This window comes from Hyla sarda, chromosome 9, assembly GCF_029499605.1.
Source record: "Hyla sarda isolate aHylSar1 chromosome 9, aHylSar1.hap1, whole genome shotgun sequence".
Classification (NCBI taxonomy): Eukaryota; Metazoa; Chordata; class Amphibia; order Anura; family Hylidae; genus Hyla; species Hyla sarda.
In genome coordinates this window covers 58,923,877-58,939,505 of record NC_079197.1, presented here as the reverse complement: position 1 = coordinate 58,939,505, position 15,629 = coordinate 58,923,877, and the positions used below count along the sequence as shown (strand labels likewise).

The 15,629-nt window shown below is 44.4% G+C and overlaps 1 protein-coding gene across 1 annotated transcript in view; it reads left to right on the top strand.

Annotated features, from left to right (window-relative positions):
- FAAH2 (fatty acid amide hydrolase 2) overlaps positions 1-15,629 on the top strand; it is a 149,067-nt gene that overhangs the window by 77,711 nt on the left and 55,727 nt on the right. Inside the window, exon 4 of the mRNA XM_056538199.1 lies at positions 5,808-5,927. Within this exon, the coding sequence (XP_056394174.1) occupies positions 5,808-5,927 (120 nt within the window). The remainder of the gene's footprint in view (positions 1-5,807; positions 5,928-15,629) is intronic.

The following is a 15,629-nucleotide window of genomic DNA, read 5'->3' as shown; positions in this document are numbered from 1 at the left end:
ATTATATGTTTGCTATGGGGATTTCCTTTTACTCTGGACAGTTCCTAAAATGGACAGAGATGTCGGCAGAGGGCACTGTGCTCATGATGTCAGCAGACAGCTCTGTGTTTCAAACGGAAAATAATTTCCACTGTAGTATTCAGGAGCTAATAAGTACAGGAAGAATTAAGATTTTTTTTAATAGAAGTAATTTACAAATCTGTTTAACTTTCTGGCACCAGTTGATTTAAAAAAAAAAAAAAAAAAAAAAATTTCACCGGAGTACCCCTTTTAACTGGATAGAGGCATGCTGGATTATTCTGACAAAAAGCTATAGAAACCTTTTAAAAGAGTACCTGTCGCCAAATAAAACTATTAATATAGCGTTCCTTGTGTAATTAGCAGACACTTTCCCATTCACTTGCTTTTAAAATGATCAAAATATATATGTTTAAAATGTAATAGAAAAAGTGGCCACTAGGTGGCTCTGTCCTGTTCCCTGCTGCAATTAAAACAGTGAGTTTGGTCTCCTCCCGGCCTGGTAGGAGTCCAAACTCAGGAAGTGCTCCAGGCTGCACTGAGCTTGATTGACAGCTGCTCAGAAATTGAAAGCGCCACAGATTCTCACAGAAAGCTGCACAGACTGAAACCTGCAGGAGAGCCTCACTGATAGCAACACAGACTAAAATATGCACAGAGCTTGAGGTCTTCTATTCATCACAGCACTGCAACCATGTGAGGGCGGAAGTGGCCCCCCCAGCAGGCTTCAGTGATGTCATGCCTGCTGGGAAATGCCCACTTTCTACTGCTTGGAAATTGCATGTGAGCAAGAATAAAGGTAAGATGCACAGCTTTTTAACCTCTTAAGACCGCAGGGCGTACCTGTACGCCCTGCGCCCAGTCCTGGTATATAACGCAGGATGACGCCATCATACTGGGTTGGTCCCGGTGGCTAATGACAGCCGGGACTCTGGGCTAATAGCGTGTGGCTCCGATCATTGTGCCGCATGCTATTAACCCTGTAGACACGGCTTTCAAAGTTGATCACCACGTCTAAAATGAAAGTAAATGCTTCCCAGCAGCTCAGTCGGGCTGATCGGGACCATCGTGGTTAAATCGCGATGTCCCGATCAGCTAGAACGCGAGAGGAGATCCCCTTACCTGCCTCCGTCGTGTCCGATCGGCGATTGATTGCTCCAAGCCTGAAATCTTGAGCCAGGCTTGAGCAATCGACCGCCAATAACACTGATCTTTGCCGTGTCAATGCACGGCAATGATCTGTGTATGAGATCGGTATGTGCAGTGTAATAGCCACTAGGCCACTGCAAAAAAAAAAGTGTAAAAAAAAATCACCCCCCCCTTTTCCCATTAAAAAATAAAAATAAAAAACTGTGTAAAAATAAACATGTGGTATTGTCGCGTGCGGAAATGTCCGAACTATAAAAATATATCAATAATTAAACAGCATGGTCAATGGGGGTACGCGCAAAAAAATTCCAAAGTCCGACATAGCGTATTTTTGATCACTTTTTATATCATGAAAAAATTTATAAAAAGCAATCAAAAAGTCCTATCAATATAAAAATGGTACCGATAAAAACTACAGATCACGTACGCGGAAAAATAAAAAAGTTAATAGGGGTCAGAAGATGACCATTTTAAACGTATACATTTTCCTGCATGTAGTTATGATTTTTATTTAGAAGTAATGAAAAATCAAACCTCTTTAAGTAGGGTATCATTTTAACCGTATGGACCTACAGAATAAAGATAAGATGTCATTTCTACCGAAAAATGCACTGCGTAGTAACTGAATCCCCCAAAAGTAAAAAAAAAATTTCTTCGGTTCGCCGTGGATTTTTTGTTAAAATGAATTGGTGGCGCAAAAAATAAGCCATAATATGAAATTTTAGGTGCACAATTTAAAGCGTCATGACTTTTAGAAGGTGATGAGGAAAAATTTAAATGCAAAAACGGAAACGCCCTGCGTCCTTAAGGGGTTAAAGCTCAGAATGTTTTTTTAATGGCTGGAGGGGTGTTAGGAGTAGTTAGGGAACATAGTCTGCGTTAGTTTAGAACAGTTTATTTGGTGACAGTTTTATTTATGGAACAATCATTTCCTAGTGTAACCCCTTAAGGACTCCTAGTTTAACCCCTTAAGGACTCAGGGTTTTTCCGTTTTTGCACTTTCGTTTTTTCCTCCTTACCTTTTAAAAATCATAACCCTTTCAATTTTCCACCTAAAAATCCATATTATGGCTTATTTTTTGCGTCACCAATTCTACTTTGCAGTGACATTAGTCATTTTACCCAAAAATGCACGGCGAAACGGAAAAAAAAATAATTGTGCGACAAAATCGAAAAAAAAACGCCATTTTGTAACTTTTGGGGGCTTTCGTTTCTACGCAGTGCATATTTCGGTAAAAATTACACCTTATCATTATTCTGTAGGTCCATACGGTTAAAATGATACCCTACTTATATAGGTTTGATTTTGTCGCACTTCTGGAAAAAATCATAACTACATGCAGGAAAATTTATACGTTTAAAAATGTCATCTTCTGACCCCTATAACTTTTTTATTTTTCCACGTACAGGGCGGTATGAGGGATCATTTTTTGCGCCGTGATCTGAAGTTTTTATCGGTATGATTTTTGTTTTGATCGGACTTTTTGATCACTTTTTATTCATTTTTTAATGACATAAAAAGTGACCAAAATACGCTTTTTTGGACTTTGGAATTTTTTTGCGCGTACGCCATTGACCGTACGGCTTAATTAATGATATATTTTTATAGTTCGGACATTTACGCACGTGGCGATACCACATATGTTTATTTTTTATTTTTTTTACACTGTTTTATTTTTTTTATGGGAAAAGGGGGGCGATTCAAACTTTTATTAGGGAAGGGGTTAAATGACCTTTATTAACACTTTTTTTTTACTTTTTTTTTGCAGTGTTATAGGTCCCATAGGGACCTATAACACTGCACACACTGATCTCTAATGCTGATCACTGGCGTGTATTAACACGCCTGTGATCAGCATTATCGGCGCTTGACTGCTCCTGCCTGGATCTCAGGCACGGAGCAGTCATTCGTCGATCGGACACCGGGGAGGCAGGTAAGAGCCCTCCCGGTGTCCGATCAGCTGTTCGGGACGCCGCGATTTCACCGCGGCGGTCCCGAACAGCCCGACTGAGCAGCCGGGTCACTTTCACTTTCACTTTAGAAGCGGCGGTCAGCTTTGACCGCCGCTTCTAAAGGGTTAATACCGCACATCGCCGCGATCGGCGATGTGTGGTATTAGCCGCGGGTCCCGGCCGTTGATTAGCGCCGGGACCCACGCGATATGATGCGGGATCGCGGCGCGATCCCGCTTCATATCGCGGGAGCCGGCGCAGGACGTAAATATACGTCCTGCGTCGTTAAGGGGTTAAGCACTTAAGGCGTTTTTCCATTTTTGCATTTTTATTTTTCCTAATCACCTTCTAAAAGTCATAACGCTTAAAATTTTACACCTAAAATTCCATATTATGGCTTATTTTTTGCGCCACCAATTCTACTTTGCAGTGACTTTAGTCATTTTACCAAAAAATCCACGGCGAAAAGGAAAAAAAAAACTCAATGTTCGACAAAATTAAAGAAAAAAATTTCATTTTGTATATTTTGGGGTCTTACGTTTCTACGCAGTGCATTTTTTGGTAAAAATTACATCCTATCTTTATTCTGTAGGTCCATACGGTTAAAATGATACCCTACTTCTATAGGTTTGATTTTGTTGTACTTCTGAAAAAAATCATAACTACCGTATTTATCAGGGTATACCACGCACCGGCCTATAACACGCACCCTCATTTTACCAAGGATATTTGGGTAAAAAAAGTTTTTTACCCAAATATCCATGGTAAAATGAGGGTGCGTGTGTGTGCGCGTGTATACCCAGATACACCCCCAGGAAAGGCAGGGGGAGAGAGGCCGACGCTGCCCGCTTCTCTCCCCCTGCCTTTCCTGGGGTCTAGCGCCCTCCTCTCCCCCTGGCTATCGGTGCCGCTGCCCGTTCTGTCCCCCTGACTATCGGTGCCGATAGCCAGGGGGAGAGAAGCGGCGCCGACAGCCAGGGGGAGAGAAGGGGCAGCGGCACCCGGCGCCGCTGCCCCGTTGCCTTCCCCCATCCCCGGTTGCATAATTACCTGTTGCTGAGGTTGGGTCCGCGCTGCTTCAGGCCTCCGGTGTGCGTCCCCTGCGTCGTTGCTATGCACTGCAATGCGCAGAGCACTGACGTCATGTGCCACGCTGTGCAGCGCATAGCAACGACGCAGGGGACGCACACCGGAGGCCGGAAGCAGCGCGGACCCGACCCCGGCAACAGGTAATTATGCAACCGGGGATGGGGGGAGGCAACGGGGCAGCGGCGCCGGCAATGGGTGCCGCTGCCCCTTCTCTCCCCCTGGCTGTCGGCGCCGCTTCTCTCCCCCTGGCTGTCGGCGCCGGCAATGGGGCGCCGGCACCGATAGTCAGGGGGACAAAACGGGCAGCAGCGCCGATAGCCAGGGGGAGAGAAGGGCTGGCAGCAGGGCTCTAGACCCCAGGAAAGGCAGGGGGATAGAAGCGGGCAGCGACGGCCTCTCTCCCCCTGCCTTTCCTGGGGGTGTATCGGCGTATAACACTTTAGGCAAAAAATTTTAGCCTAAAAAGTGCGTGTTATACGCCGATAAATACGGTATATGCAGGAAAATTTATACATTTAAAATTGTAATCTTCTGACCCCTATAACTTTTTTTATTTTTCCGTGTACGGGCCGGTATGAGGGCTAATTTTTTGTGCAGTGTTCTGAAGTTTTTATCGGAACCATTTTTGCATTGATCGGACTTTTTGATAGCTTTTTATTTTTTTATGATCTAAAAAGTGACCAAAAATACGCTATTTTGTACTTTGGAATTTTTTTGTGTGTACGCCATTGACCGTGTGGTTTAATTAAAGATATGTTTTTATAGTTCGGACATTTACGCACGCGGCAATACAACATATGTTTATTTTTATTTACACAGTTTTTATTTATTTTTTGATGGGAAAAGGGGGATGATTCAAACTTTTAGTAGGGAATGGGAATTTCACATTGACATATTTTCCAGTTTTGTACGGGAAATATGATTGATTTAGATTTTCAGATTTACATGATGGCACATTAAAGGGGGTACTCTGCCCCTAGCATCTTATCCCCTATCCAAAGGATAGGGGATAAGATGTCAGATCGTGGGGGTCCCGCCGCTGGGGACCCCCGGGATTTCTGCTGCAGCACCCCGCTTTCATTACTGCACAGAGCAAAATCGCTCTGTGCGCAATGACCGTCAATACAGGGGGCCGGAGCATCATGACGTCACGGCTCCGCCCCCTCATGACTTCACGGCCCACCCCCTTTATGCAAGTCTATGGGAGGGAACTTGATGGCTGCCACGCCCCCTCCCATAGACTTGTTTTGAGGGGGCGGACCTTGACGTCACGAGGGGGCGGAGCAATGATGTCACAATGCTCCGGCCCCTGTATCGCCGGTCATTACGCACAGAGCGAGTTTGCTTTGTTCAGTAATGAAAGCGGGGTGCTGCAGCGGAGATCCCGGGGTCCCCAGTGGCGGGACCCCCATGATCTAACATCTTATCCCCTATCCTTTGTATAGAGGATAAGATGCTAAGGGCGGAGTGCCCCTTTAAATGAATTTCACAGTTCATTGTAAATAAAGCCAGTAATGTGTAAAAACATTCCATTAATAGATGTGATTGATTTTTGGATTTTGTTCTCTGTTCATATATTTTATATATGTCTATTTTAGGAGGTGAAGGCTGTGTCATTGCTGCAGGAGGATCGGTAATGGGGGTAGGCTCAGATATTGGAGGCAGCATAAGGATGCCATCATTTTTTAATGGAATATATGGACACAAGCCAACTCCAGGTGGGATGATTCTATCTTAAGTTTTATTGTACCCCATGTCTTTTGTTTTTATTTTTTTTCTATTAAACATAGATCATACAAAAGTCTGTAGTTTTAAATAGAGGCAAAACCATACCCGCTCCTAGACCCCTTCCTTATGAGCACCAGAGCACAGTACCAAAGCTATCCTCCATAAGATCATTTAACATTAGAATTTAAGAGGTATATACTCAAAGGGGGAGATTTATCAAAACCTGTGCAGAGTAAGGGTGGTGCAGTTGCCCATAGCAACCAATCAGATTGCTTCTTTAATTTTTAAAGAGGCCTGTGAAAAATGAAAGAAGTGATCTGATTGGTTGCTATGGGCAACTCTACCACTCTTCCTCCACACAGATTTTGATAAATCATCCCCAAAATCTTTAATATGATCCAGTTTTTCACCTGTCAAAACTTTACCTAGAAATCTCTTCCATCTTTTTTTATAAAGTAAATTATAATTCTCGAAATCTGCAAGGATATTCAAAGGATAGGGGATAAGATGTCTGATCGTGGGGGTCCTGCCGCTGAGGACCCCCCTCGATCTCTGGTGCTTTACCCCAGTCATCCGTGAACAGAGCGAACTCCGCTCCGTGCTTGATGACTGGCGACTATAGCCGCCATGTTCCCTCTATTCATGTCTTTGCCAGGAGGTGTGACGGCTACGTGCTACCCGTCACGCCCCCTCCCATAGACCTGAATGGAGGGGCATGGCTTGACATCACAAACGTGGAAGCTCAAAGTTGCCGGCCCGGGGATCCCCAGCTGCAGGACCCCTGCGATCCGACATCTTCCCTATACTTTGGATAGTGGATAAGATGTTTTTTGGCGGAGTATCCCTTTAAACTGTGGCTTTTATGGACAATGCTGTTTATGGTACAAAAAAACATTTTCCCCATAGATGTTTATTAAAAAATGTGCTTGCTTTTGCATCTACAGCCTTTACAGTGTCGTATGTAAACTTTTGTTTTCTCTCAGTACTTGTGTTCAGCCTGTAATATTACACACCAGACTGCTATTGTGTAACTCTGCCAACCTACATGCTGTGGGGTTTGTTCACAAGAGCAAAATCCTGTATTTTCATCTATCATTGACTTCAACAGACAATGTTTAAAATAAATTAATAAAAATGTGGCTTTCAAAAAACCACACTGAAAAGTGAGATCACTTAAAATAGGGTCAATGCTCTGCACATACCCCCACCTGTATAGGAATGTACACACACACACTGCTATACACATGGGGGTTATGTGCAGACTGGGAGCTATAACAAAAAGTAAAAAGGTGTAAAAATAAATTAAATAAATGAACCCCTTCCCTAATAAAAGCTTTAATTCCCCCCCCCCCCTCCCCGCCTTTCCCATTTCTTAACTAAAATAAAAAAATGCATGTGGTATCGCCGCGTGCATAAATATATAAAAAAAATGTCATTAAATTGCATGGTCAATCGCGTGCATGTAAAAAAAAATGCTAAATTGCACATTTTTGCTTCATATGCCGTTAAAAAATAATAAGTGATCAAAAAGTCCCGTTTAAACAAAAATGGTACCAATAAAAACTACAGACCAATGGCACAAAAATGAGCCCTCGTACATCCCCGTATACGGAAAAATAAAAGTTATAGGGGTCAGAAAAGGATGGTTTTTAAGCATACAAATTTTTGTGCATGTAGTTTATAATTTTTTTTAAAGTAGTAAAATAAAATAAAACCTATATAATATGTACTACACACACTGCTATTCTTGGAGAGTATGTGCAGAGCATTGCACCTTTAGTGTCTGTACATTCCTATGTTAATGGGAGCAGGCAGGATTGGACAAACATTTTAGCGGGAGCAGGCGGGAGTGGAGCAAACACCATGCATCCAAAAAAAAATCATCTGGAGGGGGATTAAAAAAAAAAGTCCCGTGCAGGGCTCTACTGTCCAGAGCAGGAGAGGTTTTGCTATGGAGATTTGCGCCTGCTCTGTACAGTTCCTGACTAGTGATGTAGCGAACATAAAATTTTCGCAAATGTTCGCAAACCGGGTGAATCGCCATTGACTTCAATGGGCAGGCAAATTTTAAAACCCACAGGGACTCTTTCTGGCTACAATAGTGATTTAAAAGTTGTTTCAAGGGGACTTATATCTGGACTGTGGCGTGCCGGAGAAGGATCCATGGCAAAACTCCCATGGAAAATTACATAGTTGATGCAGTGTCTGGTTTTAATCCATAAATGCATAAATCACCTATTATTCCTAAATTCTTTGGAATAACGTGCTTTAGCCCCCTTTAGGCAGCACATAGAGCCCCTTTAGGCATCACATAGTTAGATCCCCCCTTTAGGCAGCACATAGATTCCCCCATATTAGGCAGCACATAGTTAGAGCCCCCCCCCCCCTTTAGGCAGCACATAGGTAGAGCCTCCCTTTAGGCAGCACATAGAGCCCCCTTTAGGCAGCACATAGTTAGATCCCTCTTTAGGCATCACATAGTTAGATCCCTCCTTTAGGCAGCACATAGATTCCCCCATGTTAGGCAGCACATAGTTAGAGCCCCCCTTTAGGCAGCACATAGAGCCTCCCTTTAGGCAGCACATAGATTACCCCATATTAGGCAGCACATAGTTAGAGCCTCCCTTTAGGCAGCACATAGAGCCCCCCTTTAGGCAGCACATAGAGCCCCCCTTTAGGCATCACATAGTTAGACCCCCCTTTAGGCAGCACATAGATTCCCCCATATTAGGCAGCACATATTTAGAGCCCCCCTTTAGGCAGCACATAGAGCCCCCCTTTAGACAGCACATAGATTCCCCCATATTAGGCAGCACATAGTTAGAGCCCCCCTTTAAGCAGCACATAGGTAGAGCCTCCCTTTAGGCAGCACATAGTTAGATCCCCCCTTTAGGCAGCACATAGTTAGATCCCCCCTTTAGGCAGCACATAGATTCCCCCATGTTAGGCAGCACATAGTTAGAGCCTCCCTTTAGGCAGCACATAGAGCCCCTCTTTAGGCAGCACATAGATTCCCCCATATTAGGCAGCACATAGTTAGAGCCTCCCTTTAGGCAGCACATAGATTTCCCAATATTAAGCAGCACATAGTTAGAGCCTCCCTTTAGGCAGCACATAGAGCCCCCCTTTAGGCATCACATAGTTAGATTCCCCCATGTTAGGCAGCACATAGAGGCCCCTTTAGGCAGCACATAGAGCCCCCCTTTAGGCAGCATATAGATTCCCCCATATTAGGTAGCGCATAGTTAGAGCCTCCCCTTAGGCAGCACATAGAGCCTCCCTTTAGGCATCACATAGTTAGATCCCCCCTTTAGGCAGCACATAGATTCCCCCATGTTAGGCAGCACATAGTTAGAGCCCCCCTTTAGGCAGCACATAGAGCCCCCTTTAGGCAGCACATAGATTCCCCCATATTAGGCAGCACATAGTTAGAGCCTCCCTTTAGGCAGCACATAGAGCCCCCTTTAGGCAGCACATAGATTCCCCCATATTAGGCAGCACATAGTTAGAGCCTCCCTTTAGGCAGCACATAGAGCCCCCTTTAGGCAGCACATAGATTCCCCCATATTAGGCAGCACATAGTTAGAGCCTCCCTTTAGGCAGCACATAGAGCCCCCCTTTAGGCATCACATAGTTAGATCCCCCCTTTAGGCAGCACATAGATTTTTTATTTGAACAACTATCACACCAAATGGGATTTGCACTAGTGTGACAATGAGCAAAAAAGTTGCCAGCGGAGTTCCCCTTTTAAGCAGAGGTCCCCAACCAGGGTGCCTCCAGCAGTTGCAAGACACACGGACTGAACTTATAGCCCTTTTAATACTGTAGTTAGTTGCTTGAAGGAAAGTTTTACATTGGAGTACCCCTTTTCACCAGCGGTTCCCTCCCAACAAGGGTGCCTCCAGCTGTTGCAAGACACACGGACTGATATTTGAGCCCTAAAAAGGGCTTTTTTGGGTGCTATCCTTAAAGCAGATGTTAGACTAGTGCTTTAGGAGTAGAGTGGACCCGGAATACACCACCTAGCAGCAACCTAGCTATCACTTTCCCTATTACAGCAGGAGCAGCTTCTCTGTCCCTCTACTTTCTAAGCCTGCAGCATGCCGAATGAAGGTAAAATGGCGTCCGTGCAAGAGGTAGGAGGGTCTGGAAGGGAGGGACTGCTGCTGATTGGCTGTAATGTGTCTACTGACTCTGACTCACAGGGTCAAAGTTTTCCGCAATGTTAAAGTATAGGAGGCGAATAGAACTTCGCATATGTTCACCCGGTGATGCGAACATGCTAAGTTCGCCGAGAACTGTTCGCCGGCGAACAATTCGCAACATCTCTATTCCTGACATGGACAAGAGTTTTTCTAATATACTTCTATAAAAAACATTTTATTAAAGAAAACTGCCTTAGAAAATCTCACCACTAGGGTTCCCGGTTGCTCCTGTGACACTGATGAATCCCACAGCAACATGAAGGTGTTCAAGGGTCATGGACACAAAATGGCTGGCTAACAGGGCTGAAGGAGGAACACAGCTTGTTGCAACACTACTTGTAACAGAGAGTTTTACCAAACCTGTGCCTCTAGCTGGAAAAACTACAACTGCAAGCATGCCTGGACAGTCACCAGGATGCACTCTCTGGAGCTCCCTCTGTACCAGCTCTTTCTACCATGTTTTCTAATATCCTGCCAGCCGGTACTCACCTGGACCAGGTGCGCAGGCTGTCGGGAGGTCCTGCTGATTGTACTGGCTGCCAAGTGTTTCTGCAGGTGTCGGTGCACTACTGCTGCAGGCGCTGACAGGCCAAGAGGTGGTCCTGTGCTCATTTCTCTCTGCTGGTGGGAAGTAGGTAACTGACTTAGGGAGGTGTCCGGAGGGCTGCTGCGGGCTCCAAAAGAGGATAGGAGAGCGCTGCCATTGCTGGTCTTCGTGGGCATGGCCTCCTGGTCCTGGATGTCCTAACAACTCCCGCCCTTGGCTGTGAACTGCTGCACAGAGCTGTCCTTGTCATCCTCCTGTTACCTGCTGGGGGCTTGCTAGGGCGATGTACCTTCTGCTGTTGTGCCTGTGTAGTGCTACTCTCCTGTCGGGAGGAACCTCTGCAGAACCCCTTGCTGTCTGTGTAATCTGCTACTGTGGACTGTGAGTTCTGATGGGACTTGTGGTGCAGGGTCCTCTAAAAAAGGCTTCTACTCTGTGTGGTGGGTCTGCTGCATTCTGTATGTATCTAGCTGTCCCTATGGGGGGCCCCTGCAGTCACAAAAAGTCTAAAACGCAGGCTGAAGCCTCCAGACAATCTTCAGATGATGATGTCTCCTCTTATGAGGGCAGCTCCCAGGCCTGTGGTCCGGCTAAGCAGGATTCCTGTTCTCTGACCCCACTCTCCTCTAAAGTCTCGGCCCATGCGGCTAAGGCACTCAATCCAATTCACCAGGTCCCAGGAGTGGTTGAGGCGCGAATCAGGGTTCCATGACTCCGGTACAACTCCTCAATATAATGCTACAGATATTGATCAAAAATTCTCTGATATCCTGGCGGCTATCCCCACCTGTCAGTCTATGATGGTCCCAAGGTTGATGAACTGAGACAAGACTTTGTTATTCTTTGCCATGAGACACAAAAAACTCAGGGACCGTATGGTGGAGGTGGAGCGCAGAGTTTTTACAGTGGAGGACACTCTGCAACCCATTACTGAGCAAATTGCTGTTCTTCAACACCAAGTTAAAGGTGTAGGGAAGAGGGCTGATGACTTCAAAAATCACCTTAGGTGCAACAACATACACCTGGTGGGCCTTCCAGAAAAAACTGAGGGCTCTGATGCTGTGGCCTTTTTGGAGTCCTGATTGCGGGAGATCCTGCCTGCTGATACATTCTCTCCATACTTCACGGTTGAACGAGCACACAGAGTGCCTGCTGGGCTGCCTCCTCCTGGTGGTCCACCCAGACCATTTTTGGCTAAGCTCTTGCATTTTAAAGGGGTACTCCACTGGAAAATATATATTTTTTTAAATCAACTAGTGCCAGAAAGTTAAACAGATTTGTAAATGACTTCTATTAAAAAATCTTAATCCTTCCAATCTTAATTAGCTGCAGAATACTATAGAGGAAATGGTTTTCTTTTTGGAACACAAAGCTCTCTGCTGACATCATTACCACAGTGCAGAACTGTCCAGAGTAGGAGAAAATCCCCATAGCAAACATATGCTGCTCTGGACAGTTCTTAAAATGGACAGAGATGTCAGGAGAGAGCACTGTGGTCATGCTGTCAGTAGAGATCTGTGTTCCAAAAAGAAAACCATTTCCTCTGTAGTATACAGACCCTAAAAAGTACTGGAAAGATTAAGTAATTTACAAATTTCCACGGGAGTACTCCTTTAAAGTTGGACATAGCGTGATTACTGCTAGACTTTTAAACAGCTTTTTTTCACTGCATTGACAACTTGGAGAGGAGTCTCCTGCTCGCTGAGCAAGTACTCTCTGGGGTAGAGGTGAGGAGGATAATGGGACGGAGGTGCAGGACTGGGTAGAGGGAAAAGTGTCAGGGAGGCTAGTCCTGAACTGGCACAACCCAACAAGTTTGCCCGGTTGGCAGATGAGGGGGATGCCATTTCAGAGCTAGCAGTACTGCAGAAAGATACTGCCTCTGATCGCCAGGGGGGTGTCTGCTCCAGTAAGGAGGGTGGGAGGAGTGCAGGGCAAGCCAGACAGGTACTGGTAGTGGGGGACTCAATAATTATTAGGGGGACAGACAGGGTGATTTGTCACAAAGACCGGGATCGCCGAACAGTGTGTTTTCTTCCTGGCGCTCAAGTTCGGCACATCGCGGATCGGGTTGACAGGTTGCTGGGTGGGGCTGGAGAGGACCCTGCGGTCATGGTACATATTGGCACCAATGACAAAGTAAGAGGTAGGTGGAGTGTCCTTAAAAATGATTTCAGAGACTTAGGCCGCAAGCTTAAGGCAACAACCTCCAAGGAAATATTTTCTGAAATATTACCTGTACCATGAGCCACACCAGAGAGGCAGCGGGAGATAAGGGAGGTAAACAAGTGGCTCAGGAAGGAGGGGTTTTGGTTCATGGAGAACTGGGCTGACTTCGCTGTCGGTTACTGGCTCTACCGTAGGGACGGGCTGCACCTCTATGGGAAGGGTGCAGCTGTGCTTGGGGAGAAGATGGCTAGAAGGGTGGAGGAGTGTTTAAACTAGGGACTGGGGGAGGGAACCTACATCATAGAGGGGAAAGATAGTGTAGATAGAGTGGTGGGACTTATTAATGTACCTGGGGGTGGAGCGGAGGGAGGGGTTAGAATAGTTAATAGGAATAGGCTTCATAGAAAGAAAAAAAAACATTCAGAAATGAATTGCTTGTTGACTAATGCCAGAAGTATGTGCAATAAAACTGATGAACTGAAGTTGATGTCTGAGGAGGATTATGACCTAGTGGGTATAACAGAGACTTGGTTGGACGATAGCTGTGACTAGGCGGTCAACATACAGGGTTATAGTCTATTCAGGAAGGATCGGACAAAACGGAAAGGGGGAGGAGTTTGTTTTTTAGGTAAAGTCCATTCTGAAGGCCGCACTGTGGGAGGATATATGGGAGGGAAATGATAATGTGGAGTCATTATGGGTAGAAATATATGGAGATAAAAATAAAAAAATTCTCATAGGGGTTTGCTATAAGCCACCAAATATAACGGAAGAGGCAGAAGATCAATTACTGAGGCAAATAAACAAGGCAGCAAATAAAAATGATGTGATAATAATGGGGGACATTAATTATCCTGATATAAACTGGGAGACTGAGACCTGTGAATCTCCTAAAGGAAACAGGTTTCTTACTATAGCTAAAGACAATTATCTGTCCCAAATGGTGCAGGGCCCGACCAGAGGGGGAGCCCTACTAGACTTAATATTAACCAACAGACCTGACAGAGTAACTAATGTGCAAATAGAAGGACACTTAGGAAATAGTGATTATTATATATTATAACTTGTTCTTCAATAAGGGAATCTCGTGAGGGGCCACAAAAACAATGAACTTTAGGAAGGTAAAGTTCGATCAACTCAGAGAAGCCCTTAACAATATAAAATGGGATAATGTCCTCAAAAACAAGAATACTGACACTAAATGGGAGACTTTTAAAAATATCTTAAACTCTCACTATAAGATGTATATACCTTATGAGAATAAAAAGGTCAGAAATAAAAGCAATTTGGATTAATAAAAACGTTAACTCCTTCAGGACGAAGGGCGTACCTGTACGCCCCTCGCCCGGTGTTTAAAACGGGGTCACACCGGGTCGGTCCCGGCTGCTAACTATAGCTGGGACACTGGGCTAATAGCGTGCGGCACCGATCGTTGTGCCGCGCACTATTAATCCTTTAGTCTAAAAATGAAAGTAAACGCTTCCCGGGAGCTCAGTCGGGCTGATCGAGACTATCACAATAAAATCGCGATGTCCCGATCAGCTAGGAAGCGAGCGGAGACCCCCTTACCTTTCTCCGTCGCGTCCGATCGGCGTTTGATTGCTCCAAGTCTGAGCTACAGGCTTGAGCAATCCAGCCCCTATCTCGCTGATCCATGCAAAGCTATGGCTTTGCAGGGATCAGGGTAAGAGATCAGTATGTGCAGTGTTATAGCCCCCTATGGGAGCTATAACCCTGCCAAATAAAAGTGAAAAAAAAAAAAGTTAACAAAGGTCATTTAACCCCTTTCCTAATAAAAGTTTGAATCACCCCCCTTTCCCCATAAAAAAAACTGTGTAAATAAAAATAAACACGTGGAAATGTCCAAACGAAAAAAATATATTGTTAATTAACCCTTTAAGGACCCAGCCAATTTTCACTGTAGGACACGGCCATTTTTTGAACATCTGATCACTGTCACTTTAAACATTAATAACTCTGGAATGCTTTTAGTTATCATTCTGATTCCGAGATTGTTTTTTCGTGACATATTCTACTTTAACATAGTGGTAAAATTTTGTGGTAACTTGCATCATTTCTTGGTGAAAAATCCCAAAATTTTATGAAAAATTTGAACATTTTGCATTTTTCTAACTTTGAAGCTCTCTGCTTGTAAGGAAAATGGATATTCCAAATAAAAAAAATTGTTTTATTTACATATACAATATGTCTACTTTGTTTGCATCATAAAATTGACAAGTTTTTACTTTTGGAAGACACCAGAGGGCTTCAAAGTTCAGCAGCAATTTTCCAATTTTTCACAAAATTTTCAAACTCAAAATTTTTCAGGGACCAGTTCAGGTTTGAAGTGGATTTGAAGGGTCTTCATATTAGAAATACCCCACAAATGACCCCATTATAAAAACTGCACCCCCTAAAGTATTCATAATGACATTCAGTCAGCATTTTAACCCTTTAGGTATTTCACAAGAATAGCAACAAAGTGAAGGAGAAAATTCACAATCTTCATTTTTTACACTCGCATGTTCTTGTAGACCCAATTTTTGAATTTTTACAAGGGGTAAAAGGAAAAAATTTATACTTATGTTTGTAGCCCAATTTCTCTCGAGTAAGCACATACCTCATATGTCTTTGTAAATTGTTCGGCGGGTGCAGTAGAGGGCTCAGAATCGAAGGAGCGACAAGGGGATTTTGGAGAGTACGTTTTTCTGAAATGGTTTTTGGGGGGCATGTTGCCTTTAGGAAGCCCCTATGGTGCCAGAATAGCAAAA